This window comes from Streptopelia decaocto, assembly GCF_964273445.1.
Source record: "Streptopelia decaocto genome assembly, chromosome: 3".
Taxonomy (NCBI): domain Eukaryota; kingdom Metazoa; phylum Chordata; class Aves; order Columbiformes; family Columbidae; genus Streptopelia; species Streptopelia decaocto.
Genome location: NC_138656.1, coordinates 83,146,674 through 83,173,593, shown reverse-complemented (window position 1 = coordinate 83,173,593; position 26,920 = coordinate 83,146,674). Strand labels below are relative to the sequence as shown.

The 26,920-nt window shown below is 44.1% G+C and overlaps 1 protein-coding gene across 1 annotated transcript; it reads right to left on the bottom strand.

Moving 5' to 3' along the window:
• Window positions 1-4,239: 4,239 nt before the first annotated feature.
• Window positions 4,240-21,979, bottom strand: CNR1 (cannabinoid receptor 1). The gene is made up of 2 exons (XM_082048645.1): window positions 21,859-21,979; window positions 4,240-9,024 (listed from the first exon to the last, which is right to left on the bottom strand). The coding sequence occupies exon 2, from the start codon at window positions 8,961-8,963 to the stop codon at window positions 7,542-7,544; it is 1,422 nt and encodes a 473-aa protein (XP_081904771.1). The 5' UTR covers window positions 8,964-9,024; window positions 21,859-21,979; the 3' UTR covers window positions 4,240-7,541.
• Window positions 21,980-26,920: the final 4,941 nt, after the last annotated feature.

Below are 26,920 nucleotides of genomic sequence, written 5' to 3'. Positions count from 1 at the left end.
GTAATCTATCTGTAAGGACTGTAGAAGTGTGGCTTTTTAATCATCTGCACATAGCCACATTTTGGTCAGCCCCAGGTTCCTGAGTGAGGAACACCAAAGCTGAAAGTGGTAGCTTGTCTTAAAGAACAATTTGGCATAAAAAAAAGCAAATGTTGAATCCATGCACAATCCACGCTCATGGCTGATGAAGCACAGGCAGGAGGAAGCCAGCTCCCTTTGCAAGTGCCTCACCATGGGCACTGACCCTTGGGTGCAGCAGTTTTGGCCATGTCCCTGCCAAGGAGCCCATCATCAGCTGCTCAGGTGGGAGTGCGGGGGTTGAACCTCAAGCTTTCTTCCCCCTCAGCAGCATGCACCGAGCACCTCCCACGCTGTAGTGGGATGTAGGTCCCTGGGGAAGGAGCAGTGCCCTGGAAGTCCTTGCTTTTTTCTCATCTCCTACGAGGCTTGCTGTGAAGTGGAAAATCCTCTCCCTTCACCTCCTTGTCCAGATCAGCATTCTGCAGTGCCCGGGCACCCCAGCCCTGCTGCTGCGGGGAACTCAGCAACACCATGGGCTGTATGCGGGGAACAGAGACAGTCTCTCCCTCTGCCAGAGCTGTCAGGTGGTGCCAGTACTATAATAAGAATAAATAAAAGCCCTCAAATAAATAGGAAAAGATAAGGAGGCAGATAACTGTAATTCTCATGACTGATAGTATTACTCAATTTAGACATTAACATTCTGGCTAAAGCTTTAAACCTTGGATTTACTGAGCATGCCTGTTATTAATTTTGCCTACTCAGACTGCATTGGTAGCAGGTAGGTGTATAATTTAAAAATGACTTTGAATTAGGTTACAAGTTAAGCATTGCAAAGATAATGATTGCATTTTTTTCCCCAGGCTGCTGACGAAGGGCCTTACAGGATTTATTATTACTCTTGTGAAGGTTTGGGAGGAGTGTTTACTAGATGGATTCATAGCCTGTCTAATTCTCCACATTTCTCTATTAAAATGATACCCCTAATCCTTGTTCCTTAACTGAGACATGATGCATAGCTGGTCCCCACCTCTGCATTATTACCCTGATATATCTTAAATCCTTTCTTTTCAGAATTCCAAGCAGAGATGCTTATTCTTCAAGCCTTTTTTGAGGTTTCTGCTTTCAGCCAGGTTACAGCCACCCCCAAGCCCTGCTTTGGAGGACAGGGACACCATGGGGGGGTCCCCAGAGACCCTCACAGTATTACACACAGAGTGGCTCTGGGAACAGCCTGCCACAAACTAGAACCAGGGCATTTCCACCTCCCTTCCCTTCTCCCTCTCTTCAGGTCGGTGGAAAGTGGGGTATCCCTGTGGTGCTGAGCTCTGGAGGGACTCTGAGTAAGATCCATGGGGAAAAAAAATAGCAATGGCAGTTATCACTATAAATGGCAGAAGAGGTTTCCACTTCGTGAAATCAGTGGCTGTGAAGTTGTTTCACATTGTTGTTGTTGTTATTATTATTACTACTATTACTATTATATGTAAAGAGATTTCTTTATTTTGGGGAAAGATTGTTGAAAATGTGTGTAGCCTGTTTTCACCATGCATATACATATATGAATTATAAGGGTACATATGGAGAGAGGGAGAGAAAGCAGTGTCAAAATGGCATCAGTGCAAGCGGTCAGGAAGCGACTCTGTCAGCATTACTGTCAGAGCAGTTTTGCTCATGATGTTCTCTACCCCATCTGCACACATATGGATAAATAAATTGCTTCACTCCCATGACAAGTCCATTGAACTCCTGCCAGACTTTATGATTCTGCATTGACCCACCAGAATTCAAAATAGATTTTCTTGGAGGTAAAAAAAAGAGAAAAGAATATAGAGGCTGTTATTTATTCTGTCTCATCTCTGTTTTAATGTCAGTGAAAATGCAAATACAATGGAATATAAAATTGCACTTTCCACATGCAAACTCAGTTTGAAAATCTGGGGTAAGATATATTTTCTGCTGAAGTCAATAAAAAATTATTAGTGACTTTATTGAGAAAGGATTCCAAACCTTAATATGCTTTAACATTAAACTGAGTGCTGCTCTGAATGCCAAAGATGATTTATTGGAAAGCAATACCAGGGCATGTCATACCTAGTCATTAACATTACCTTGGGCTTATTATCACTCCTTCTGCTAACTGAATTTTAAAGATTAGTATTAGATGACTGTCCATATTAAGGAGCCCTGTTAAAAGCAATCATGTGCTTCATACGTTGTGCTGCTATTTAAAGAAAACTCTGTTGCTACTCTTTATGTAAATCCACTACCTAAAAAGACTAATGGACAAAGGCAGAACAGAGGAGGACATGTATTCTAAACTGTTAAATAAAGCCCCCCACCCTTTCTTGAACATGGGCAATTTTTTTTTTCTTCTTTTATAATCTGCTACCAGATATGATGATTTAATTTTTAAATCAAGCAACAGCTGGGCTTTTATTGAAGACAAAACATTTTTTTTAAAAAAACAACAAAATTTAGATGTTTTCTTGATGATGTACGTGCATGATGATATTGTGATTTCTTAAAACAGCTGTCAGAAGAGCGGAAATAATAATGGATGTTAATGTGAAAGGGTGAAACGATGACACACTTCCTGAGCCCGTATAGTGTGGGAAAGCAGTTGCTTTAAAAGTTGTCATTATTTCCCCTTGTGTTGAATTATTTCATTATTTCCTCTTGGTCCTCTTGTAACCCAGGTGTTACCATCAAGAGGTGAAGAGCATGTGAATACAGAGGGAGTTGTCTCCCGGCTGCTTTGGAAGTGACAGCTTTCAGCAGAAATATTCAGATTTCTTCATTTAAATGTAGTATGGAGCTAAAGATTAAGAGCTAATCTTTCATTTCCGATTACTGTTGTTTTGCCAAGACTATCTCAATTCGTCAGTGACCTAATTTTTAAAAATACACCATGGCACAACCATGATCCAAGGCCCCAAGACAGCCTCACTTCATCCTCCAAGGACCTCTGCTGTGTTCAAACCACAAATGCAGAGAATTGCCCAAGTAACATGAATCTGGGATTAAGTAATATGAAAAGCTGATCCTTGGCAATGGGCAGAGACCTTTCTACAGCATTTGTTGGGCTTTGGGATCACAAAGAGATTGTAAGTGTTTTTTCAACCCTTCCTTTCAATCATGGATGAGCAGTGGTGGGGCACTGCAGGTAGTGGCACAGCTGAGCTGGCTCTCCCTGCACAGCTTTTGAGCATCCCTGTTGGACCACTCCATCGCCCTGCCTGCCCAGATAACTCTGTCCCCACTAGCACTGGCCAAAGATAGACTAACTTTTTGTTAGTCTGAAGTCTTTGATTGCGTTTACAACCACCACTAACTTATTTAGGTCATTGTTGCCGTTGGCAGCGCTATTTTAGTTTGTATTCCTTTCTTCTGCTCTTTTGTGGATTGTTTTTCTGAAGTAAATGGGTTTGTCTCAATGTGACTTCTCTGTGCAAACATATGCATCTGAGGAAGGCAAAAGAGATTTATTGCATTTTGGCTAATACAGAGGAAAGGGGAAATTGCCTACATAATGAAACAGGAGATTCAGTTTCAACTATGTCATTTCTCTCGTCTCCATAGTACTGAAAACACAAATATAAAATATATAATCTACCTTCTCCTTCAAACATATCAACGTACAATTAAAACCCACAGAGCCTGACAACCTGTTGTCAGGTTGTTTAAGCAGTTGTTTCAGAATCTGACAGACAAACTTATAAACAAAACGTAGAGCACCAGATTGTGGGATGAGGCAGCATCATCACGTGGCTTCCTCGATTATCTCAAAATTTGGAAAACAAAAAAAGTAGAGGAATACTTTTTCTCCTTGAATAAATAACAGTTTAATTACATTATAGAAATAAAATATGATATGGTAGGAATACACTGGAAATCTTACAGAAATACTATTCTGCTACTGGTAGGTAAATGGTCAAAGCTACTTTTCATGACAATCTGAACAGTACTGTGTACAAACTATTATACAGGTTGCTAATGAAAAATATTGCAGCAGTTGCAAGGATGTTGCCAGCTCAAACAAACATCTAATGATACAATATTCTTCTAAGAGGAAGTAATAATGTTAGATTTACAGACAATAAAGAGTTATGTTCTTCACTTTGAAACACTGGAAATAAAAAGCTCAGGTAATTCAATTTCTTTACCTCATATTATCACAAGGAAAGATTTTCCTTTCACTCCGAAACAGCATCCCAAGAGACCCTGTAAACAGTTTATTCAAAGGTAGTATTTGAGATGTCACAGCAACTTCAACAATTGTCCTAGTCTACAATTACAGACTTTTTATGCCACTGCTTGTACAGATGACTTTTTTTATTTTTCACTTATTTACATACATTCAGCCCAATAACAGCAGGTAAAACGCGCTGTCTATCTCACAATAGACACACTAAAATTCTCATCGAAAGGCCAGTGTAAGATGTGGATAGTGACTGCACAGCATTGAGGAGATTATATTATACAAATATACAATTAGACTGTTGAGAATCTAACTCTGCACGCACGTAACATAGATGGTCTTCTTGGTAGATACACAACACTTGGAGTTGGTACATATATGTAACTGCAGCTATTGTTGGTTGGTTGAGGATGACGGTGTGGGTGGCTGTGGGACACAGTATCGTTTGTCTGTGCTATCCCTAAGTGAAGGCAGGCAACTGCAAATTAGGAATACCTAAAGCCGAAGTTAAAGTACAGTTTATCCTGGAGTGGCAGCAGATTTTTCTAATGAAAGAGTAGTTCTGTTTAGTGCACAATGTGTAGGGAAGTTGTTGCCACCTCTTTAATAAATGGTTCTAAGCGAACCAACACAGTTCCCAGAGCTTTAGAAACTCATTATGCAAATGAAGATACTGATGATAGACGGTAACGTTTCACAGGATGCTATTTCTTATTATATCAGTAAGCACCAAGTTAAGTGCCAAGACAGCCCCATTGTCCCATGATTTATCATGTAAAATTTATAACTTGAATGCACAACAAAAGTCCATGAAATTTGCATTTAATTCACAACAATACAGTTTCAAAAATGGCTCTTAAAATACCTTTACATTTCAAATGGGCTTTGCCCCCCTGCTCCTCCAAGAGGACCGCTCTAGGATGGACTAGACCTAGATATGAGAAATATCTTTCAGGCAGAGGACTTGCACGTCCTCCAGGAATCCCCTGCAACCTGCTGGTTTTGGCTGACTGCCACGGCCCCCTCAAGAGCGTGGTGCCCTGTCCTGCCACCAGGTAAGCTGCAGGGGATGGGATGGAGGAGGAAAGTCACCCTGTGCCTTCCAGCTGCCGCTCAGCACCTCCCCTGATGAGATCTTTACAATGTGCTGCCCCTCACCAAGCCTGGACTCAGAGCCACTTGGGCCCTGCAGAGCCACTGGCTGGCATCAGCTGGTCTGTTTGTGCTGCTGGCTGCTCTGGGCTGCACCAAAAACACCATGGGGACACCAAGATGGCTAGAGACCCAGGTCTGCCACCCTGCTCTTTCCCTATGTAACCCCAAGGCCAGGTGGTGGGGCAGCATGGACCTGGCTCTGCACACCTGGTGCCATGGAGGCAGACACCCCTCTCGCGGCAAAGAGTCAGGCGGTGAGTGTGCTCAGCTGCCTTTGCAGCTGTGTCAGGACTAATCGGCCAGGAGGGTGAGGGAACAGTCCGAAAACGCAAGGCAGCAGAGAAGAGGATCCCAGACCTTCTGATTCAGAATGCAATTACAGAATATCCATGGCTCAAAGACTATCCAGTAACATACTCCTTGTGAAAGTCCCAGGCTGCAGAAACAATCCCACCATGGAACAGAGTCACCATTTTCCCTGCAGTAACTTCTTCCTCGAAGCTGATAGTATCAAACCTTCTCATCTGTACCCTATTTTCACAGTGAAACTCACCTCATTTAAAGCAATCAGATTTGAATACCGACAGCCTTCAAACAAATCAATGTTTATTTCTGGCTTTCTCAGTTTCCAGGAACACCATGGTCAGCCACTGCAGTTGTCAGTGCAGGATCATGCCATGCTCTGCCTCCTGTTTCCCCTTAATCTCACGTACAGCTGAAAGCTTGCTTTCTCTAGCACATGGATACGCCCCTCAGAGTTGATCAGGTTGGTTTCGATACGGTACTTTCATCAGCAACCAGTTGGAAGAACTCAATTTTAGAAAACAGAATTTGTGTGCAAAGCGTGCAACAAGAAATACAGTTTACATTTGGTCATAGTGTCCTATCTTAGTTATGCTACCATGACTCACACTGATTAAGATACTTACGCACGCACACACACGTACACACACATAGATATTTATTTATATACACGCTCACACAATAAGAAAATGTCTAAGTCTGACAATATTTCCTCCTCTTTTAGTGAAGACGGGAGTTTGGCATCTCAGGCTCTGAATCTGCTTAAACCTGGTATACAGGAATGCGACACACTTCAAATATACATTGACAGCACAGTGATAACATCGCACATTGAGTCTGACACAATGCTGTCTTCAGTGGTCCAGCACGTGGTTAAAACCAGTTGCCCATTAAAGGAGCAAATATCCAGGACCTTTGCTTTTCAGTGTTCGTATTCACACAATGCCCAAGAGCAGGGCGATAGTCTGTACAACCACAAATGTCCTTCTGTATAAACGCAGTGGTATCTAAAAGTCTGAACCAGTGCATCCCTCTCTTACATTCCTCCTCTATTCCTTTGTTGCTGTTACTCTTGTATGCATGTGAAAGTAAAAGGTAGTGGGGAAATAATTTGAGTAGAAGAACGCAAAGCCTCTCCTCTAAGTCCACAGAAGACCACTAAAAGTGTAAAATTTCCAAAAATAGCTCATAGGAATTATTCAAATACAGTAAGTGTTTTCAGTGGGGGTTTACATATCACATTTCACATTATTTCCACAGAAGTCTACCTTATCACTTTGTTTAATCAGACAAATATCAATAACACATAATAAAACAGCATACAATTCACAGGACACGACACGTTTTACAAAACCCCTAAAACTCAGCACTGCCGCTTTTGGAAAAAAGTTAAGACTTCTATTACTTACAGACATGAAATACACTTCACATTGAAATGAACATCATGATAACAAGGCTTTTTTTCTTACTTGATGGCATGGGTTTAGGATGCATTCGTTTTCAATTAGGTTTCACAATTTTTCTTGACACTCCCAAAAGGCACCATTGCTAACCTGGTGTTTTCTCTGTGCTCTTTCAGGAAACTTGCTATCATTCAGTAAACACCTTTTGAGAAAAAAACTTTTTAAAATTTAGCTTGAATCCCTAATTGTAAAACCTGAAGGACTGGCTGATGGTAATGGTCTTAACACAATCATTGCTCAGGTTACAATGACAAACCAAAAAACTATTACAGGAGGGTACAAACACGTTAAGCCACGGGTTTGGTTTTCTCTGTTGTTGATTTTTTTTTTTTTTTTAATGATTTTTAAATTTTTTTTAAACCAACTCCTTTTCTCACAACGCTGAGAAGTCTCTGAATTTACAACGCTTCAGCAGTCGTGTCTGTGGAGACAGACATGGTAACTTTGGCAATCTTAACTGTGCTCTTAATGCAGCTCTCGGCAGCCCTGTGCACGTTCCCCGCATTGTTGGCGTGTTTGTGCTGGCAGTCAGACTCCATGCTGTTATCCAGGGGCTGCGCCGTCCCTTCGCAGGTGGGGAACATGCTGCGGAAGGCGTGTCGCAAGTCCTTGCTCCTCAGAGCGTAGATGATGGGATTCACTGTGGAATTCAGCAAACAGAGCATGCTACAGAAGGCAAAGATAGTCTTGATGAGCTTGTTCATTTTCCCAAAGACATCGTACACCATGATGGCGAGGAGAGGGCCCCAGCATATGATTAAAACTACTAGGATAAGGACTAAGGTTTTGGCTAACCTGATGTCCATACGAGTTTGATCAGGCCTAGTGATCTGTACCTTACCATCCTCCGTCGACTGAATGATGATGCTTTTCTGCGTGCCCCGCTGAATCATGCGAACAGCGTGGCTGTGAGCCTTCCACAGTATGTACATGTAGGCATAGACAATGAACAGCAAGAGGACGCTGGTGACCCCGATCCAGAACATCAGGTACGTCTCGTCGATGAGGGGGAATATGTCCGAACAAACAGAGTTGAGCTTTTTGCAGTTCCAGCCGAGCAGAGGAAGAACGGCTATTACAATGGCAATGGTCCACATCACACAAAACGCTACGACAGCCTTTGGTCGGGTAACAATCCTTTTGTAAGCTAGCGGCCTGTGTATAGATATGTACCGGTCTATTGCCGTGAGGAAAAGGCTACCTACGGAGGCGGTGAAGGAGGCTGTAACTCCACCTAGTTTGAACAAGAAGACGTTGGGGCTGTCCTTCCGGTGAAAAACATGGAAATCCACAAAACTGTAGACAAAAATCACACTGCCCAAGAGGTCAGCCACAGCCAGGCTGCCGATGAAATGGTAGGAGGGTCTACACCGGAGGCTTCGGGAGTGGAGGATGACACACAGGACGAGCAAGTTCTCTAGGACCGTGAAGGTGCCCAGGGTGAGCGACAGCACAGCGATGGCCAGCTGCTGGCTGGGGTTCAGAATCATAAAGCACTCCATATCCATGAAGTTCTCCCCACACTGTATGTTCTCATCATTATCCTTAAACGTGGACAGGGACTTGTTGTAAAACTCTGTGATGTTGACCTGATCTGAGGGAATAATGCTCAATAGGGGATCATCTCCTGCAGTCATTTTTTCTTGGAAAGGATCACCCCTGAAGGAAGAGAGAGGAAACTTCTGGGGGTAGTACCCCAGCTTGGATGCCAGGTCACCCTTCATGTCTTCGTACTGGATATCGTTGGAGCCCACGTAAAGGAGATCTGTGGTGATTGTTCGAAAAGTTGTATCTGCGAGGCCATCTAGGATTGACTTCATAACCTCAGTCTTGTTGGCTTCAGAGAGACTTGGGGGAGGGAAAAATGCATCAGAGGAAATCCTAGAAGAGGAAAAGATCAAACTTAATTAACATAAACAGGGAGACAAACTCCACAAACAACTCAGTCAAACAATGTCAAACAAAATGGACCTTTCTCTTGTATTCAGTGCAGGTCCAGCCTTTGCCACCTGCAGGAATCAGGGTGAGTTGAGCACTTAGAAAGGAATCACCCGGATTTCACTAAAACTGAATTACACTAAGAAGTTATGTGAAAAACAGAGGAGCAGGGAATTCAGTATTCCACAGGAAAGTCATTTTCATTTCTCATCAAAACCTTCTGAGTCGCTCCACCAGAAAGGTATTTTTCTCTATAACTGAACTTGCCTTCTGATTGCAATGTACCTTACAGACCAATATTCCTTGGGCTTGCTTCATTTAGATAATACCAATTGCCACTGCAGGAGCAGCATTAAACTGAATCATCGCCTTCATTGCTTTTCTTTCAAAAGGCACCAAGGGTTTTGAAAACCTGACAACAGAGAAGGAATGGTGAAAGAGCCATGCATTCTAAGTTTCACAGTTCACCCACTATGTCTGTATATTCACATTACACTGCTACAGCAATCTGAGGTCTACTAACATCCTGAATTTTTTATTGCAAATTTATTAGTAAGGTGTTTCATCTACAAATACAGGGATCTGGATGTATCTTCATTACTCTGTTCCTTCCTTCTGCTAAACATACCAAGGCAACTGGGATGTTTGGACTCTATGGGGGAGGTGGGTTGTTACCTATACTTTCAGGAAAGGTGAACACATCAGCGACCCATTCTGCATGGATCAGAAGCCTCAATCAGAGCAGTTCACACTTGCCTAGAAAAACTTTGCACCAGGTTTGGGTCAGAGTGCAGCTCTGGCCCAAACTCCAAGCAAAAAAGTGACCAGGAGCCACTGCTCCTATGAGAAGCATGTAACTCTCCTCATTGGTGACACCTTGAAAAACATTCTGTCCCCTCAGAAAGAAGGAGCCCAGCAGAAGGTCCCCAGGTCTCTGAACCTCATCATGCCCCAGCCTTTGCTTGTGGATGGTGATTAACCACAGGGCGTAACTCCTGTTGGGGGTCCCTTGGGAAAGCACCCTCATCGGCATCTGAGCATCCCACCTGCACCAACATGTAAGACAGGTCTTACAGCTCTTCTTACGCAGTGCTCCTTTATATGACTTTGCCCATATAACATGCTTTGAATATACATTGAACACGTGCTTTAGGGCCTCCTTGCACCACCAGAGTGGCTGAGTGGTCTGAATGTAAATAAGAGCCAGAATCATTGCTTCAGCGTGCTACAGCTATTCTGCGTCTGCTATGTGACACGCCAATCCTTACATTAGCAACAGGAGAAAAAATCGAGCTTTTTCGTGCTTTTAGAATGGAGGAAATTGTTTGTAACACCCAAGAAATCACAGATGCCATATACAGGCTTGTACTGACTTAACCTGTTCACTTTATACAACTGACAACAAACATCCAGAAAGGTCATGAGAGATTATCTGCCAAAACCCAGAGTACTGATCACCTCAGCTCCTGAAGAGAATTGCACACTAGGTACTACAGCTCATTTTTCCCATGAAGACTAAAAGAAAGAAGAAAATGATGCATCTCTACAACAAAACCAATACTTAAAACCAGAAGAAATCATGAGCATTTCCAAAAGAAGCAGAGATCATTTGGCTGATGAGATATTTACGCTGCACTTACACATGACGTCTGCATACTCAAGACTTTCTCCATAGTTCATTAAAGTTTTCCATTTGATTCAGCAGGCCTAGACATGGAGTGTTGAAGGAAATGTAGGAACCTAGACCCCCAGAACATACTGTGACTCCTGTGCTGCAACCAAGGACAAGTATAACAAACCCTTACAGGATGGTCTAACACACAACACAGACTCTTGCCATGTCAGCTTTTGCTGACATCGTTGCTCAGCAAATAACAGCCTAATTGTTAGACAGACAGACAATATTACGGAACATAATTTCGAGGGTTTGAGCAGTGAGGGAGGGAAATGTCACTGAAGCACACATTAAAAATGAACAGCAATAATCTAATACGTAATGTACTTTTCATCCAGAAGGTGCTTTACAGCTGTTCCTAGTAGAATCTGCAGATGTTCCATGTTGCAAAGATGATCCTGCTGACAACTGACAAATCTGCTTTGGGTGAAGTCTGGCAACTTCAAACTTGGCATTATAACACCAGTTTAAAACCAGAAGTGAATAATGTTATATTCATTTGAAAACTACCCGAAAATATTAAAGAAATGAAGTCGTTCTCTAAACATGTAAAGATGGCTGTGGTATTCTCTGTTATTCCAGCTTATTTCTGACAGAAAAAAAGACAACCATTTTAATGATTAAAGCCACAGCCCCATGGCGAGAAGATTATCTTTGAGCAAAGCTTCAAAAATTGTATGCAACAGAGCACTTCTGCTAGACAGACAAACAAATTGTTATGAGGTAGCTGGTCCCTGCTGGAGTCATGTTAAGTACAGACTTGCTCAGAATAAGGTGCAAGCTGCCGTGCAACCCCTACCTTTGTTTGAAATAGAAATGAAAGAACACGAATTCCTGTGTGCTCTTTTGAAGGTGGCAGTGAGTTATGTGACAATATCACTATGCATGCATATGCTATGCTAACAACATAGTTAATGGGATCAGGAGAGGCAAGTCTTACTCTGAATTTCAATGATTTTTTTCCCTCTGTATTTTTACATTGAGATTATTACAGTAATTTCCACCTTATTGTTTCTGCAAAGAGAGTTTTCTTTGAGAGTACTTGGGAGTTCATTAGTGGTGTAGTTTAGGCTTTGGGGGATGCAGCTGACATTAATTTTGTTTTTGTTTGCTGCTGGGAATATAATAATTGGAAATTTCTAGCAGTATGTGTGCATGCACCTATTCAAGTAGCAGTTGATTTTTATTAAAGTTGCAGTAAAACAGGCATTCACCTGCTCTGGAATTGCACTTTACTGGAATTTAGTTTATTTTAATTTAGATACTAGCTTGCCCCACTATAACCTACATTACTGAAATGCGCTGAAGCAATCAGTGAGGTTTTCCATGGCTGCCCCGGGAAAACAAGACTGGTCCTTTGGCTTTGGGGTTATCAGGAGAGCTCAGGTCATGGTTTGAGGTGTTGCATGATTCGACATAGGCTGAAAAGCTGATGGTGGGAGCCGTGGTCTGGCTCCTGATCTTTTTGTTTGGTTAGGTGGGATGTGCCAGTGTCACACAAATTTTGGCTCTGAGTTCTTCTGACTAAACCTGGAGCAGCAAGGAGGCACTGCTCACAAGAACGGGACACCGCACTCCATGTGGCCACACCGCTCTTTGCAACTGGCATCAACGCAACCCAAACCTGTATTACCCAGGACGCATCAACATCTCTACATGAAATACTCTGGGAACCTTTTCACAGCCTCCCTCATGGACAAGGGTCCCTGCACAGATCCCTCCTCCTGGACAGGGCTGGGGTGATGGCTGTGTGCTGCAGCAAGGTCCCCTCGTGGGCAGGGTGGCAGTGAGGGAGAGCCCCCTGCCCGGCTGAGGGAACATCTCCCTGCGCAGCCAAAACCTGCTCTTCCAACACAGCCTTTGAATCTCCAAAGCTCTCAGCCTCTTTCCTTAAATGAGCTCTACTAACTCACTCATTTTAAAATGGCTTTAAAAATCACAGAAACATTGATTAAAGACGAGGAAGAGCCCATGCTGATGGCGTCACTCAAAATTTTTTGTGTTTTTCCATGACAGCATGCAGCATTTCACAGTATGTAATGAATTATGACTACAGATAAGGATTAAACAATAGATAAAGATTTCAAGCATCGTCTGACTTAAAGGCCAAAAGTAGAAAACCCATAGCTGAACACCATTTTAGACTTCTCTCCCATCACTCCACGGCTGTCGGTGGGCACTACCAGACCAGCTGTGCAAAGGGACTGCCACTAGATGGGGTGGCTTTTACAAACACACCGCTTAGCTGATGCAGGGACTTGCATTTAACTTCTTCTAGCCCTCTTCTTCCAGCCTCCTTTACCTTGGTTTAAACATATGAGGTGTTAAAGACCAGCTGAAGGTTAAAGACACAACTTTGAAAGGCTTTGCGCTCAAAGCAAAAGAAATAGTGAAGAGAGAGCAAGAAGCTTAAAAGAAGCTTGGAGGATATCAGAATATGTAGAACCCTTAGGTAAAATATAAAATATATGTATGTAAAAGGCTGGTAACTCATCTTGGACAACAGGAACAATTATATCTCCCCTGGACTTCTCGTTGGTCCACAGGACCAGGTCACTCCAGGAACAAGAACATGACTTCATTAAAATGCTATTATCTATCTCCTCCTGCTGTTCTGGGACAGGGGGAGAGCTGGAAAGTTTTTATCGTTGACTAAAAAAAAGGGCTGAATTTATTATAATTTTCAAACCAGGATGATTGATAGAGCAATTTTAATAGCCTGAATAGAAACAGTGAATATTTGTGCTCTTCCTCGCAAAGTAATTATGAGCAATACAATGATGCTACTGATAACTGCAAAAATGTTGATGTGGCAAGAAAAGGAATCAAAACAAGAAAGGGAAATCCATAATCAAACCTTTCTAGCTTCTATTTTAGAAAATATTTTCATCTCCGTGTCTATACATTTCTTCTATGATACCCACAGTTAATTAAGAACAGGCTAAAGGACAAGTAGGTATAATTGAAACATAGTTTTTGAATGCACAAAAATATGTAAATGTATTCTCCTTGCTTACACATTGTAAGCCTTCTAAGTCCTTCAAAGGGCTGTATCTTCCAGTAAGTTTGCATAGCACCCAGTACACTGGGACTCCTACCAAGCTGGGTGCACAAACCACTACCGCAGGAGAAACAGCACTAATTGATATTCACGTGTAGTCAGCTGAAAAAGCATGAGAGAAATGAGATCTACCATAGTAACTGCTGGCCACCAGGAATTACAACTGTCCTATAAAATGAAAATTTATATGGCTAATAATTACCTTATCCCATATGGCAATGAACAACACTGCTTCGAGGACAGAACAAGGTTTCTAAGCCTTGGAGAAAGAAATGCGCAGCCTGAGAAATGGCACTCTAATACTCAGTAACACCAAGCAAGAAAAAAAAAAAACACACTGACAAGAACGTGAAAGCAATGTTACCCTTACCCTATGTACTGTTTTACTACTCCATCTCCAACACTGTGCTACTGCTGGGCTATAAATGGCAAATATGCTGTCACTCCTAATTCAGGAAAACTTAAATTCACTTCAGTGAATTTTCTCTGTGTGAGGGATTGGGAAGGAGCACAGAGACCGGGTGAAGAGTAAATGAGGGATGCTATCGTCTTAGCTGCAGCAACGCACCATCCACTGCGGGTTAAACTAGGGTGTGCAAGTACTGAACCAAATTTTGTTCTTATGTAACACGATGATATCTTTGGCAAGTTGAACCTTAATTAGCAAGAAACCACCGCTACATGGTTGTGTTAATTAATATACCGATTGCATACTAGCAGGATAGGGTCTGGATTGTTCTAATTTGGGGGCAAACTGCCCCTGCGTGACACCACTCAGCATCCAGCAGCTGATAATCTGAACAACAAAACTAAAACAATGGGTAAAACAGAGCATTAATCAGTGACCAACAATGCCTTTAAAAGAAATAACATTATTTCTTCCCTCCAAAGTTTTGTTGGTAAGATGTGTGTACCAGTTTTAGCACAGCTGACTTGCAGGCAGAGAAAAAGAGGCTGCGTCTTATCTCAGACAACCAGAGTATAGGCGTGGGTCTATGATCAGAGAAGTTCAAAAGCAAGGCTGAAGTCCTGCACCGTTTGATGCAGGCGAAGGTCCCAAACTTTGCTTTCCTGCAAGCAGTGCTGCCAACCTCCTTGTTCTGCTGCCCATCCCTAAACTGCTCCAGTTGTTCCATGTTGGATCAAGAGTCAAACATCAGGAACTAAAAGCACCGGAGTGCACATCTGGCAGGTGAGACGCTTAGCTTGAAGCCTTTTCTCTGAATTAAGGGAACAAACGAGGCTTCTCCCACATCCCACCCAGCCGCAGGGGGAAGCACAGGGACAGCTGCCCCTTCTGCCCATGAAAAACCTCCAAAGCTCCTGAGTTCACTCAAAATCCCTCAGTTTGTGAAATACAATACCCCCCCTGCCACATTTCCTACCAGGTTTGAGACAAGACAAAGTACTGAAGGCACAAACCAGCAAGGGGACTGTGAGGGTCATGTTAATGGGAAACTACGGCTACCTGGTCTGCCCAGTTTTTGGGAGAAAGGAGGAAAGGCAGAGGTGGCTTTCTTAAAACAACAAGAAGATGGTATGAACATGGAATTTTAACATCTTTCATAGTTTACTTTATACATCTTAATTTCATTTAAAGACATAGTTTTGGGAGAGGATGAAGAGGCTTGCTCAAGTATGAAAGGTTCAGAAGAAAGGGAAACAGTGAAGCAAGGGTAAACAGGTATTTGCTTAAAACTGGCTCCAGTTTAGGGACACATTTCCCAATAAAGGAGAATGAGCAGGTAATACAGCTAGAGTTTGATACAATGCTATGGTATTTACATTTTAAAGAAAATGGAAGAGAATTCTTTGAGGTGATCAATTCTGAACTCTCAAACTTTTTCTTTTTCACAAAAGGGTTTATCTTGGATTTCAGTATTCCAACAGAAATTGCTTCATTTCCAGCCTTTTTTCTGGCCATTCTCTAATGCCAAAAGGTGAAGGCGCTTATTACTGCTAAGCAGAATTGACATAAATGTTAAATGGAGACAGAGAAGCCCAGCCAGGTGCAAAAGAGATGGGGGCTGAACAGCCAGTCTCCTGGAAGTAGGCAGAAGAGATGGCAACTTAGCACACAACATACAGCTGAGGGAGAAAAGTCATTTGAAAGAGAAGAGAAGGACATGAAAGACACAGGTTCCACTGGATGCTAAATGCTAAAGAAGAATGTAATGTCTAGAGGATGAAACTGGGGGGAAAACCACATTTATTAGGGGAAAAAACCCCAAACAACAGAAATAACCACTCCAAGGAAACAGCTTTCATGAAATGGCCAGAGCAGAACAAAAAGGTCAATAATTTGTTGCAGCAGAAAATAATAGTGAACTTTATTAAAAGAGTAAGGCTTAGAGACAGAAAGGTAGCAAAAACACCAGGCTCCAGGGAGAGCTCTCGTGAACTGCAGAGAGTGCAAGTCTGCTGCCTCCTCCCCTCGCAACAAGCTGTGGCCATAACAAGTTTTTAATCAGACTTTGAGAGAGAGCAGGGGAGATGCTGAGAGCACAGGTAATGCAGGTTAAGTGATTTGTATGAAAGGGACTGAGAGAACTACTGTCCTTATATGGGGAATGGGACGTCTCCAGGTGAGATGGGAGCAAAGCGGGGAATGGTAAGAGGGGAAGAGCCAAGTGGAGGGAGCCCCAGGGAGGCAGAGGATGCAGGTTTTAGGGAAAGAGAAGTATTGCCTTTGTGATTGGCTTGGGGAAAGCAGATCAGGTGAGGAAGAAAACTCACGAGACACAATCTCCTTCCTCTTCTGAGACCTGTGAACTTCAGAGACATCTCTATAAGCTCAATGATATGGCTAGTGAAATTTTCAGATCTCACAGTAAAGAAAGAACAGACCCACTGCTCTGCAGGCAATGACTTGCTCTTTTGAAAGTCCATTTCTGATCTGTATTCAAACAGCAAAAGAAGATGCAAAGGGCTCAGTAAGGTCACAGAAAAGGACAGTGCTGTCCCCACTGACACAAGGGACTGAGCTGGGGACACCCAGGAGAGATCAGTTGAGCAAATCAGGTCAGGGACATTAATAAAAATCAAAATGCTTAAGGAAAATGAAGTACAGGATACAGGGATCAGAGGTGGAAGGGAAGACAGAGAGCTCAAATGAAGCCACTGAGTGACCCATCAAGCGGGTAAACACACCAAGAGGGGAGAAGGAAAGAGGGGTTCACAGGCAACGATGAAAGTCTGTGCACAGAAGGTCAGTAACACATTGCAAAGCAACTTCCCTTCCACCTCAGTCCTCAGGAGCCTACTTCTCCCAAAAATTGTTATTGGACCACCAAGTACCGGCAGCACTCAGAAGACAGGACAGAAAGGCTTTCTGTAAATGTGATGTTCCACCTCACCAGCATTAGTGAACGATGAAGATATGCACTCCAATTAAAAAATGTAAAACATTCTTTCATTTCTGGAGCTGTCTGGCCCTTCATAAAATTTAAATAAGCTCAGATAACTCTCTTCATAGCTACATTCAGAATATAATGATATTCAAATATACTGCCTTCACACACACAAACAACTTGTGAAATTATTTGCCAGCATATTAAGCCACTACACCAGATTGCTTGGCAATGGTGCATGTCTTTGAAATATGCAGATGCTTTTCTTTTTTAAAAAAAGGACAGAGGGAGAGAAGAGGAGAAGTGAGAAAGAATTAAAGTAGAATCTGAGATCCAAGTAGCCAGAACAACAATTGCAGAGGGACTCCAAGCAACATTACATGAGATTTGGAGAAACAGTTAAAAGATACTGGGAGATGAGTTATGACTTTTTACTTGTATGTGTGTGTATACATATATATCTATGCATACTCTTACAGACATACACAAACACATACACATGCCTAGAAGAACAACTATGCAAAGTCTCACAAACACTGCAGTAGTGTTTGTCATGCGTAAACTCAAATTCCCAGAGCCAGAAGACAAGCAAACAAGCTAGAAGTGTAGGCATAAAAAATAAGGCAAGATGAGTGCAGAGTATCTTTTTGAATTCCCACACACACAGCCTTCTTGGGAAAAAGCAAGAATCTTAAATGAGTACATTGTCACAGAGATCATGTAAAAATTATTTTGCATGTATATATACATATGGGTGCCTATATACACACTCCAAACCTATTCCACCTATTTTTCCAGGCACACACATAGTCTTGACTCCAGTATGATATTGTTTTAACCAGAGGCAGAATTGGCTAAAAACAATTAGGGCACTTTTCACACATTCACAACAATGGGAAAGTGGGAGCCCCCAAGCCCCTAAGCACAAACTTTGAAAGGTTTCCTAAAATGCAGAAATATGAAAATGACTCGGGCAAGGGCTGAAGAGGAATTGACAGTATTCCCTACGGAACTGCTCGTGCTCAGTACTGTGTAGTGAATAAACATGCCTTTCTTAAGAAGAATATAAAACTGCCATTAAACAGGTTAACACAGGATGAGGTACAATTTGATACCATCTAGCCTTAATCTACACAAAGAAGACAACATCCAAAACATATGAAACATCCACTTTCACCAACAGTCCAGCCAAAGTATAGTGAGTGACCTTATATTAACACACGCACATTAGTGAAATACCTATTTTATCTGTAATTTGGATATTGGTAGCTTGATCAATAAAGAATGTTCCTGCCAAAGAGAGGCAGAACCATGCTTGGTGTGTGCATCACCATAATGCCCCTGCATGAGGCACAAATGGCAGAATAAAATGTGCTCCAACCTTATGTTGCAAATCATATCATTTTTCATGAGTAACAATGGCACCTTCGGGAAAAAGAAAAAAAAAAAAAATTCTTTCTAATGAGAAATTGATTTATAAGTCATTATAACCATTTCAAAAGGACAGGTCGTGGCTGGTTTCAGCGATCATTAACAAAGCCACACACTTTCAAAGAGCCTGAGTTCTGGGGAGAGGAAATTCTTATCCCACCACCAGCAATCGCATGTGCACTTCTTGCAGCAGTACAGTGTCAGTCTACAAATGGAGATGTAAAGAGCAATACTGAGAAGACAGTTTGTCACATTTTTAACTTTGCATTAATAACAAATGCTGTTGCTGTCTATTCTGACACATTCGCAAGCTTGCTTTTAAGTATGGAGGGGCTGGCATGCATTTCCACTGTAGATAGGAAAACAAGAGCAGCCTTGTTATGATTACAAGGGTCTACTTCCCTCTGCCTTCTGTCTTCTGTGTCCATCTGCACAGCTGCTTTGAACTTGGCCAAATCCCAGTGATAGGGTCGCCCGCAGTACATATTTTAAATCAGCAGCAGACTGTGCAAATTTGCTGCTACAGAAGAGAAAAATCTCCAAAATCTCACTTAAATGGTTGATGAGTGGTTGTGTAGAACATTCATCATTTTGCATAGCCTAAACTATTTGGGAAACTGAAGTGAAACATATCTAAAATCATTTACTGTTTCAGAAGAAGACTCAGATAAAGCCAATGTAGACATCTGCAAAGAAATAAAGACCAATTACCATTGAGAAAAAATATTTCTATGGATTCCAACATAGCTGACTGCAAGCCTAGAGAGAGGTCACAAAGTTTGCACTGAAGAAGTTACAGTAATTTATCTTAAAAAGTGCAGAAGTAGAGAAACTAGGTGAGTGGAAAATAGTGCACGAGACCTGCAGAACCACGAATGGCAATGTATTTGTAAAAAACTTGGGCGGTACTAAATGAATAGAGGGGTTTGGGTTCTCTCTTACCTCTTAATCTCCTCACCTACCTCTACTTAATAGAAAGCCATCCCAGCTCCCCTTCCCCAGCATGAAACACTTTCACCACCAAAATTCCCAGTGGGGTGAGAGTCTGCAATCATTTTGGGACAGCCACATTAAAGGCTAAAAGTCAGAAATGACTAAAAAACCAAAGTTATTTCATTTCTAAACTTTTGTTGTCCAGTCGGAAACCTGTGAACAGAGAAAGGGAAAGAAAGGCTTGCATTGGCCAAGACACACCATGCCTTTAGCAGGGCTTAACGGGCTCCTTTATGCAACTGAGCAAATATAATTCATCAAAGAACAACAGCCAGGATCAAAAGGCGCCCACCGGCTCATTCTCATGATACAATAACCTGCTTCCACCTTCCCCTTGAGTTTTGTCGGTATTTTTATTTGCTTAATGTGGATTTAGGTATTGTCAAATGGTTGATGAGGTGAATTCACAGCAAATGGTCGATTTCTTTACCTAGCCCACTTTCTACACCCCCCCCACCCCGCCCCGCAGCAATAGATGCCTGCTGGCTCAGTCAAACGATTATTGCTTTTATCAATTCCGCTTTAAAATGTTTTTATTCAAATGGTTCTGCCTCTCATTCCAAAGACCAATGGATAATAAAGCAAAGCTGTTCCTGGTTGCTACAAAACTAATTTTAACCTCAAGCAAATCAGGAATTACACATTCATCTTCTAAACTGTTTAAAGATGTTACGTTCATTTCTTTTACAGCTGATTTAATAAACACTGCCTGCATAATAAATATTCCTACTATGGTCACAGGGGCTTTTTGCTTTCTTGAGAAGGGAAAACCCACGGTGGCAGTCCACACGAGGTGTAATCGAAAAAGAATTAAGCACGCCTAAGTAATTTTTACAATGTTGCATATTTTGTTATTAAATATCGTATTAAGTATCACTTTGATCCTTCACATGATCTTGGTACATGTGAACAGCAATGCCACCCCCAGCAGAGAATGTTATACTCCTTTAAGAAAAGGTGAACAATAACAATGAAAACAAGATGATACATCTAAGGGGGGGTGGAAAAAAAAAAAAAAAAAGAAACATAGCTACACCTTTAACAGGTTAAAAAAGCCACACTATGTTGTTTTGTTTCCTTTTTTCTTTTTTTTTTTTTTTTTTAACTTGTAGATACTCAAGGAGTATTTTGCTATCTGGCTCTATGTTATATATGTCCCTTTATCTTCTGACAGAAGAAAACGTACACCAAAACTGTTAATATGTTCATTTGCTGCTATACAGAAAATAACACTGATGATAATCTTAAAAAAAAAAAGGAAAACTATGGACTTCATCTTCTGACACCATTTTACTTAATCAAACTGAAATCACAGTAACGAGCTCGCTCCTACCAAAGGCTTGGTACATACCTCATCCAGGGGTGTTCTCAGTGGAGATTTGCAGACGTCTTTGAGACAAAAAGATGCCCATTTAAAATAAGCCCATCTGGTTACTCAGAATTATTTCTCAACAGCTGAAGATTTCACATGACAATCACTTCGTGAAGTTTAAAAAGCTCACTCTTTCTGCTGTTTTTCCCCCTAGACCTCCGAATTTCAGACAAAAACAAGCGAACCAATCAAAAACCCTACTGGGATATTCTGAAGATGCTGGATGCCTAAGTAACATCTCTTAACGGAACATCATTGCGCACAAAATCACGAACCGTCTTTTATTTCGGTTACAGCCTCAACGGCAGAGTTTGGGGAGGGCAAGTGCCCAGGGAAACCGAGCTGAACGCTGCCCGCTGTAAATCACCGGTGGGTTTGGACGAGAGGACAAACCCCCGATGTCGGAAAAGGTCCTGTGGGGACCCGGGAGGCTGCCGGCTCCGCGCACAGAAGAATAGACGCGTGTCAAGCACAACGCCACCAGCCCCCGGCACCTCCGCCCGCTGCCGGGGACCCCCGTTCTCCGGCCGGGAGCACGACAGCGAACCGCAGCACCTCGGGCCACCGGCTTTTCCCGGGGCAGCCTCCAACTCTACCAAGGTGCCAGCGGCAGCGGAGCGGGGCCGTGCCCGGGGCGAGACCCGCGCTCCCCACGGCCCTCCCCGCAGCGCGGGTCGCGGCACTGCGGGACGCGGCGGCGGGTCCCGGGGAGGGACGGTCGCGCAGGCAGCCGCCTCCCCTCCCGTCGCTCCGCCGTCGGGGCAGCGGTGTCACCTCCCGGACCCTCGTCACCCAAACCGCCAACAAACTTTAAGGGGGACGACCGCCGCCTGGCCCCCAGCAGAGGACACGACCCCACACACCCTCCCGCCTCCACGCCCCGCACCGTTCTTACCCTCCGTACGGCACCGGCCGCGTCCCCTGCCTGCTCCGGCCGCGCCGACCCCCGGCAGGGAGCGGGAGCGCCGCCCCGCCAGGGCACCCCGGCACTGGGGAGCGCCGAGGAGGCGGTGCCGGCGAAGGGAAGGAGGAGGTGGGAGACTTCTGCCTCCCCTTCCTCCCTTCCCTCCCCTCGGCGCCTCCTCTCCGACCACCGCCGCCCTCGCTCGCCCGGCTCAGGCGGCGCGTCGGGCTCCGCCGCCCCGCCGCCGCCGCTCCATGTGCCGCCCGCCCCCCTCAGGCCACCGCCCCCGGCCCTCCTCCGCCGCCTCCGCCCGCCGCCGCCTCGGCGCGGGGAGGCAGCGCGGGAGCCGCCGGGCGCCCAGCGCGGCTCCGGCACACGCCGCCACCGCGTGTCCCCCCCCGCCTTCCGCCCCGCTCCGGTCCCATTTATGAAGCCCGTCTCCCATCACGTGTCAGTGTGCCTTTTGTCCCGGCCCTGGCAGCGGCGGAGGCGCTCCGCACGCGCGGGCAGCGCCGGGGGACACGGGCGGCGGCGGCCAAACTTCGTCCCGGGGGCGGGACGCGGGGACACCGGGGGACACTGGCGGACGTGGGAAAGCGGAGGGCGGCGGGGAGCGGGCCCCGGCCGCCCCGTCCGGCTCGGGCCGTGCCCCGCGCCCCCCGCTGGCCGCCTGCCGTTCTCCCCGCCGCGGGTCCGGGGATGATTAATCGTGATGAGCCCCGTCGTGCCGGCGCCCCGCCGGGCGCGGGGGAGCCAGGCCGGGGGAGGCGACGCGCGGGGCCCGCAGCCAATGTTGGAAGGCAGCGCCTCCTCCGGCCCGCGGGGGCGGACGGCGCCTCCCCGCCCGGGCGGGCAGCGCTGCCCCGCCGCGGGGCCGGCCCGGCCTCCCGCCCTCTCCATGCCGCCGGGAGCTGATGTGGGGCGCCGGTGTGGGGCGCGGACCGCGGGGACGGGCCCCGCACTCGTCCCAGGGCCTCAGGGTTGGTGCGCCCAGCGGGCCGAGTGCATTGGCGACCGCTGGGCCCTCGGCCATGGCAGCGCTCATAGGTCCCTGAAGGCCAAGCATCTTCCCTGTGCCACTTTGTCCTGTGAAACGCCAGTTTTACCATCGTTTGTTTCCCTTTTCCTCATTATCCTTGAGCCCTATTTTGGGTATTTGGGGGCTTACATGACAGCGGTCACAGCAGCCCTCAGATGTGCTGGGGAATCCCTCATCTCCGGGAGACAAAATGGCTCCAAAGGCGCACGGGCAATGGGTAAAACCAGGAAGCTGGGCTTCATTCAACAGCCAGTTCCTAAAGACACTCATATCCAGCTGGCTTTGCTCCGCATGCTTCTGCCTCTGCAGTGTCATAAATATGTATTTGCCTTCACACATATTAATACAGCAACATGATAAATATTTATCGTTTGACATAGTGTCTGTAGACATTAACTGGTCCATCTACTACATCCACATGTGGAGGAGGAATATGCCATACTCCTCATTTCTCAGGAAAAAAGGCACTCAGCTCTTCACAACTGAGAGTTAAAGATTTTGGATGGCATTATTTTTCAGGGGTGCCCAACCCAAGGTGTTCTTGCCATCTCACAGGAAGTTTTTCTCTTGAAGGTCTCTCGAGCTGGTCCCCCAAGGCACCCAAAATCTCAAGGTTCCATCCAGTGAAGCGCATCTGCTGAGGAGTGCAGACCCAATCTCACAGTCCAATGTTCTCCTTGCATCTGGTTCCCACAGTGAGTCTGCAAGATCATAATTACTGCCTATATTTTTTCCACCGCTGGCTCTTTCCGATGGTAATTGTTAAATTAACAAGAAAGGAGATAATTTCAAATGGCATTCCTGAGAGAAAAGTGGAAAAGAAAAAAAAGGCTAACTCATTGGTGCCCAGCTCGAGTTTCTGATATTAGTCAGTCTGTCTGTTTGGTCATGCGGAAGTAGTGTGTAAAAAGAACTTCATTTAACACTGCAGTAAATCAGAACAGATTTGTTTTTGGCTGTGCATTTCAGAAAGCATGGACTTCTCAGAGGGCTAAGACTTGTTTTTTAATTTATTGAAAGAGTTTCGTACTTTTTGTTTTAATGTGAACCTACCAGGTTAAGCTTCTTTTCCTCATTCGTGGAGGGACACATCCCCTCGGCAAAGGTAAATCACATCCAGTGGACATCGCTGGACTGAAATCAGCCCACAGAGAGAATTTAAGGGCAAGTGTTACTGCTCATCCCACCTCCACATTCAGGGCTTGCTAAAGATCCTCATCCTGAACTGGGAGTCACTCCAATCTCAGGGTAATCCTTCTTTCTGTCACTTCTAAACTAGGATGGTAGAGAGGGAAATTGCAGTGTTGAACATGTAGCCATGCCCACACACTGAGGGTTTTTTTTTTCCCCCTAAAATCCTCCACAGTTGCTACTGCCAGTTCAGCCCACGGGCATGGCAGTTCCACAGGAGAGAAGACGTATGGGTAGCCAGAGGTGGTTCAAGCACCAGGTTCTCAACCATCTCATGGTGGGAACCCTTATACCTTGCACGCCTCAGCTGCTTTTCCAGGATCTTGCATTCAATTTAGCAATTTGGCAAAGGGGAGATTGTTACCATCCTGTGACACCTGTTCCCAGCAGAGCTGGTTGGAAAACCTCTGAAAGAACAGCTTTCCACTGGAAAATGCAACCCTGTCAAAATCGAAACACTTTGCAAACTTGTGTCGGTTGCACTGAAAATGTCATTTAAAAAAGAGTAAGTGGTGGAGGGATGTTCCAACAGTGTGGGAACATCTCATTTTGACATTTCCAAGCTAAATGTTTCAATTTCTTCCTTCAAAATGAGTTCTGGTTTAAAAATATTTCATTTTATATTATATATTACAAAATAACACAAAATTTGAAAAGCTGAATCACATATTTCCCTTGACCTGAAATTAGTATTCTCCACAACTTTCTCAAGGTAAAGAATTCAGCTATTCTGATTTTGAGTGAAATTTTAAATCCCAAACACTTAAGGAAATTAAAATATTTAAATTTTATTAGGCTCTCAATCACATGGTGGAATTCCAGAACACATAAACAGCCGCCTTTTTAAAGTGTATGGTTACCAAATACTTAAAATAGTGAAGGGCTAGTTGCAATCTTGTCTTTACTCCCACTTTAAGCCTGGCTGCCACTGAAGAAAAAAGCATTCAATAACAAAGATGAGGTCTGAGGGAAAAGATGAGGGTGGACATAGGCCCTGAAAGTTGAAGTTCTCACTTTTCTTTTGGTTGCTCCCAGTTATCATATTTCAAAGCAGCATATTTCAGTCAGGTATCTGCTGGCTGCCTCCAGTACAACTGCAAATGGAATTTCCTTCAGTCCTCATTTCAGGAAGAAGAGGAAAGGGGGTAACAGATGAGAGAATCCAGCTGATCCCACGCTTTTTCAAAATCATTACTTCCACCAATGCTTTGCCCTCTCAGATTTTTTTTTTCAAATACTTGTATTTAATGTTTTTATGAGAAGTTAACTTCCATCACTTCATGAATGTTCTATTCCATCCACAAGGCATTTTATTTATGTGTTTAGGTTGATTAGAGGCACCTAATGAGTGAGTCTAATGATTTACTTAGCAAGAATCCGTACAATTATCAGGTTAGGTTCTTCAGTCATCTCAGAACTTGAATTGCTTGCTTTCTGGAGTTCCATGACTATTTTCAAGATTTTCCCATCTCTTCTTTTGAAGAGTATTTCCTGCTGCCACATCATATTACAGGCTTGGAGGTTTTGCTCACTTTTATCCTTTCATCCATAGGTAGATACAACTATCAAGCAAGACATAAATGATCTCCTAAGAGGCACTTGGGAGGACACTGCCTTCTAACACTCTGATCCTGTGTCCTGTCCATAGGCAACGGGGTTTATCACAAGGTTTGTGTGGCAGTTTTTTAAACCATTGTCGAATGAGAGACAAGATTTGGTCTTATGTCCATTCCTAATTTAGAAGACTGTCTGCTTGTCCCAGAGGCTCACCTTTATCTGTCCAGTTTAGGAGGCTTTGCTGCTAGGATAGCACTGAGCACCATGGGTGCACACAAGCCCTTCCACTATTTCACAGTCATAAAAATCTCTGGAAAAAGTTGAGGTGAGTCTTCACCATAAATACAGTTCTGCTCCTGCATATCTCGAGGGCCATGGTAGAAATTCCTTTGGACAAGGAAAAGAAAAGGCTGATAAACAAGACCTTAAACCTTGACAGTTTCCTGCAGTAGCTTTCTCTTCCTAAACCACAGAGCCTGAGAACCTGACATGTTCAAGTGCTGCTGCAGCAGACGTAATGGCAAGTGCTCCTAAGGCAACATGATTTTTCAGCTTTTCTACGTTTTCTCTGTGAGCTATGAACTAGCAAAGTTGGTTTGGGCCCCACCAACTCCTGATTCCGCCCATCACTTGTTTTGTGATGTTGGCCTCTTTTTTTTTCAGTTGTGTTGAACACCTGCAACTTTCACTGAGTTCAGCAAGAGCTCTGGGAGCTCAGCACCCCTGGACATTCTGCTGTTCATCTTTCTGTGCTGGTGCTCCCCAGCTGTAAAATGAAGATAATAGTATGTCCTTTCTTTCACCACTCTCAGGTTTTTCTATCTTAAACCATAAGGTCGCCAAAGCCAGAGCTGTCTCTTACGAGTAGTTTGTGAGCAGCTATTACAACAAAGTCATAATCCTGGCTGTGACCTGCAGGCACTAACACATTGCAAATAATAACAATAAAAACCCAATCAGAAATGTTATTGTCCAGGAGTAGCTTTACTGCCATCCAGCAAATAAAAAAAAATATAAAATGGTCCAGGGAATGAAAAAACACATGGAAGTGAGCAGGTTACCCGGGGGCTTTGCTAATTATCCAGTTCTGTATTTAGTCAAATGTTGGTCTCTTGTGAAAGAGTTGGGCTGCCAGCAGGCAGTCACTGTTCGTGTCACTGACGAGACATGGCAGTGTCCTTGTTTTGGGCTGTGCCCACAGCTCACTTTGGCCTGTTGCTGGGGTGGTGTGGTAGCCCTGCCCCTTCCCCAAGCCTGACCTTGGCT

What these genes read in the sequence shown, in the direction of transcription:
- CNR1 (XM_082048645.1), bottom strand. Translation starts at nt 8,963, where the DNA reads ATGAAGTCAATCCTAGATGGCCTCGCAGATACAACTTTTCGAACAATC.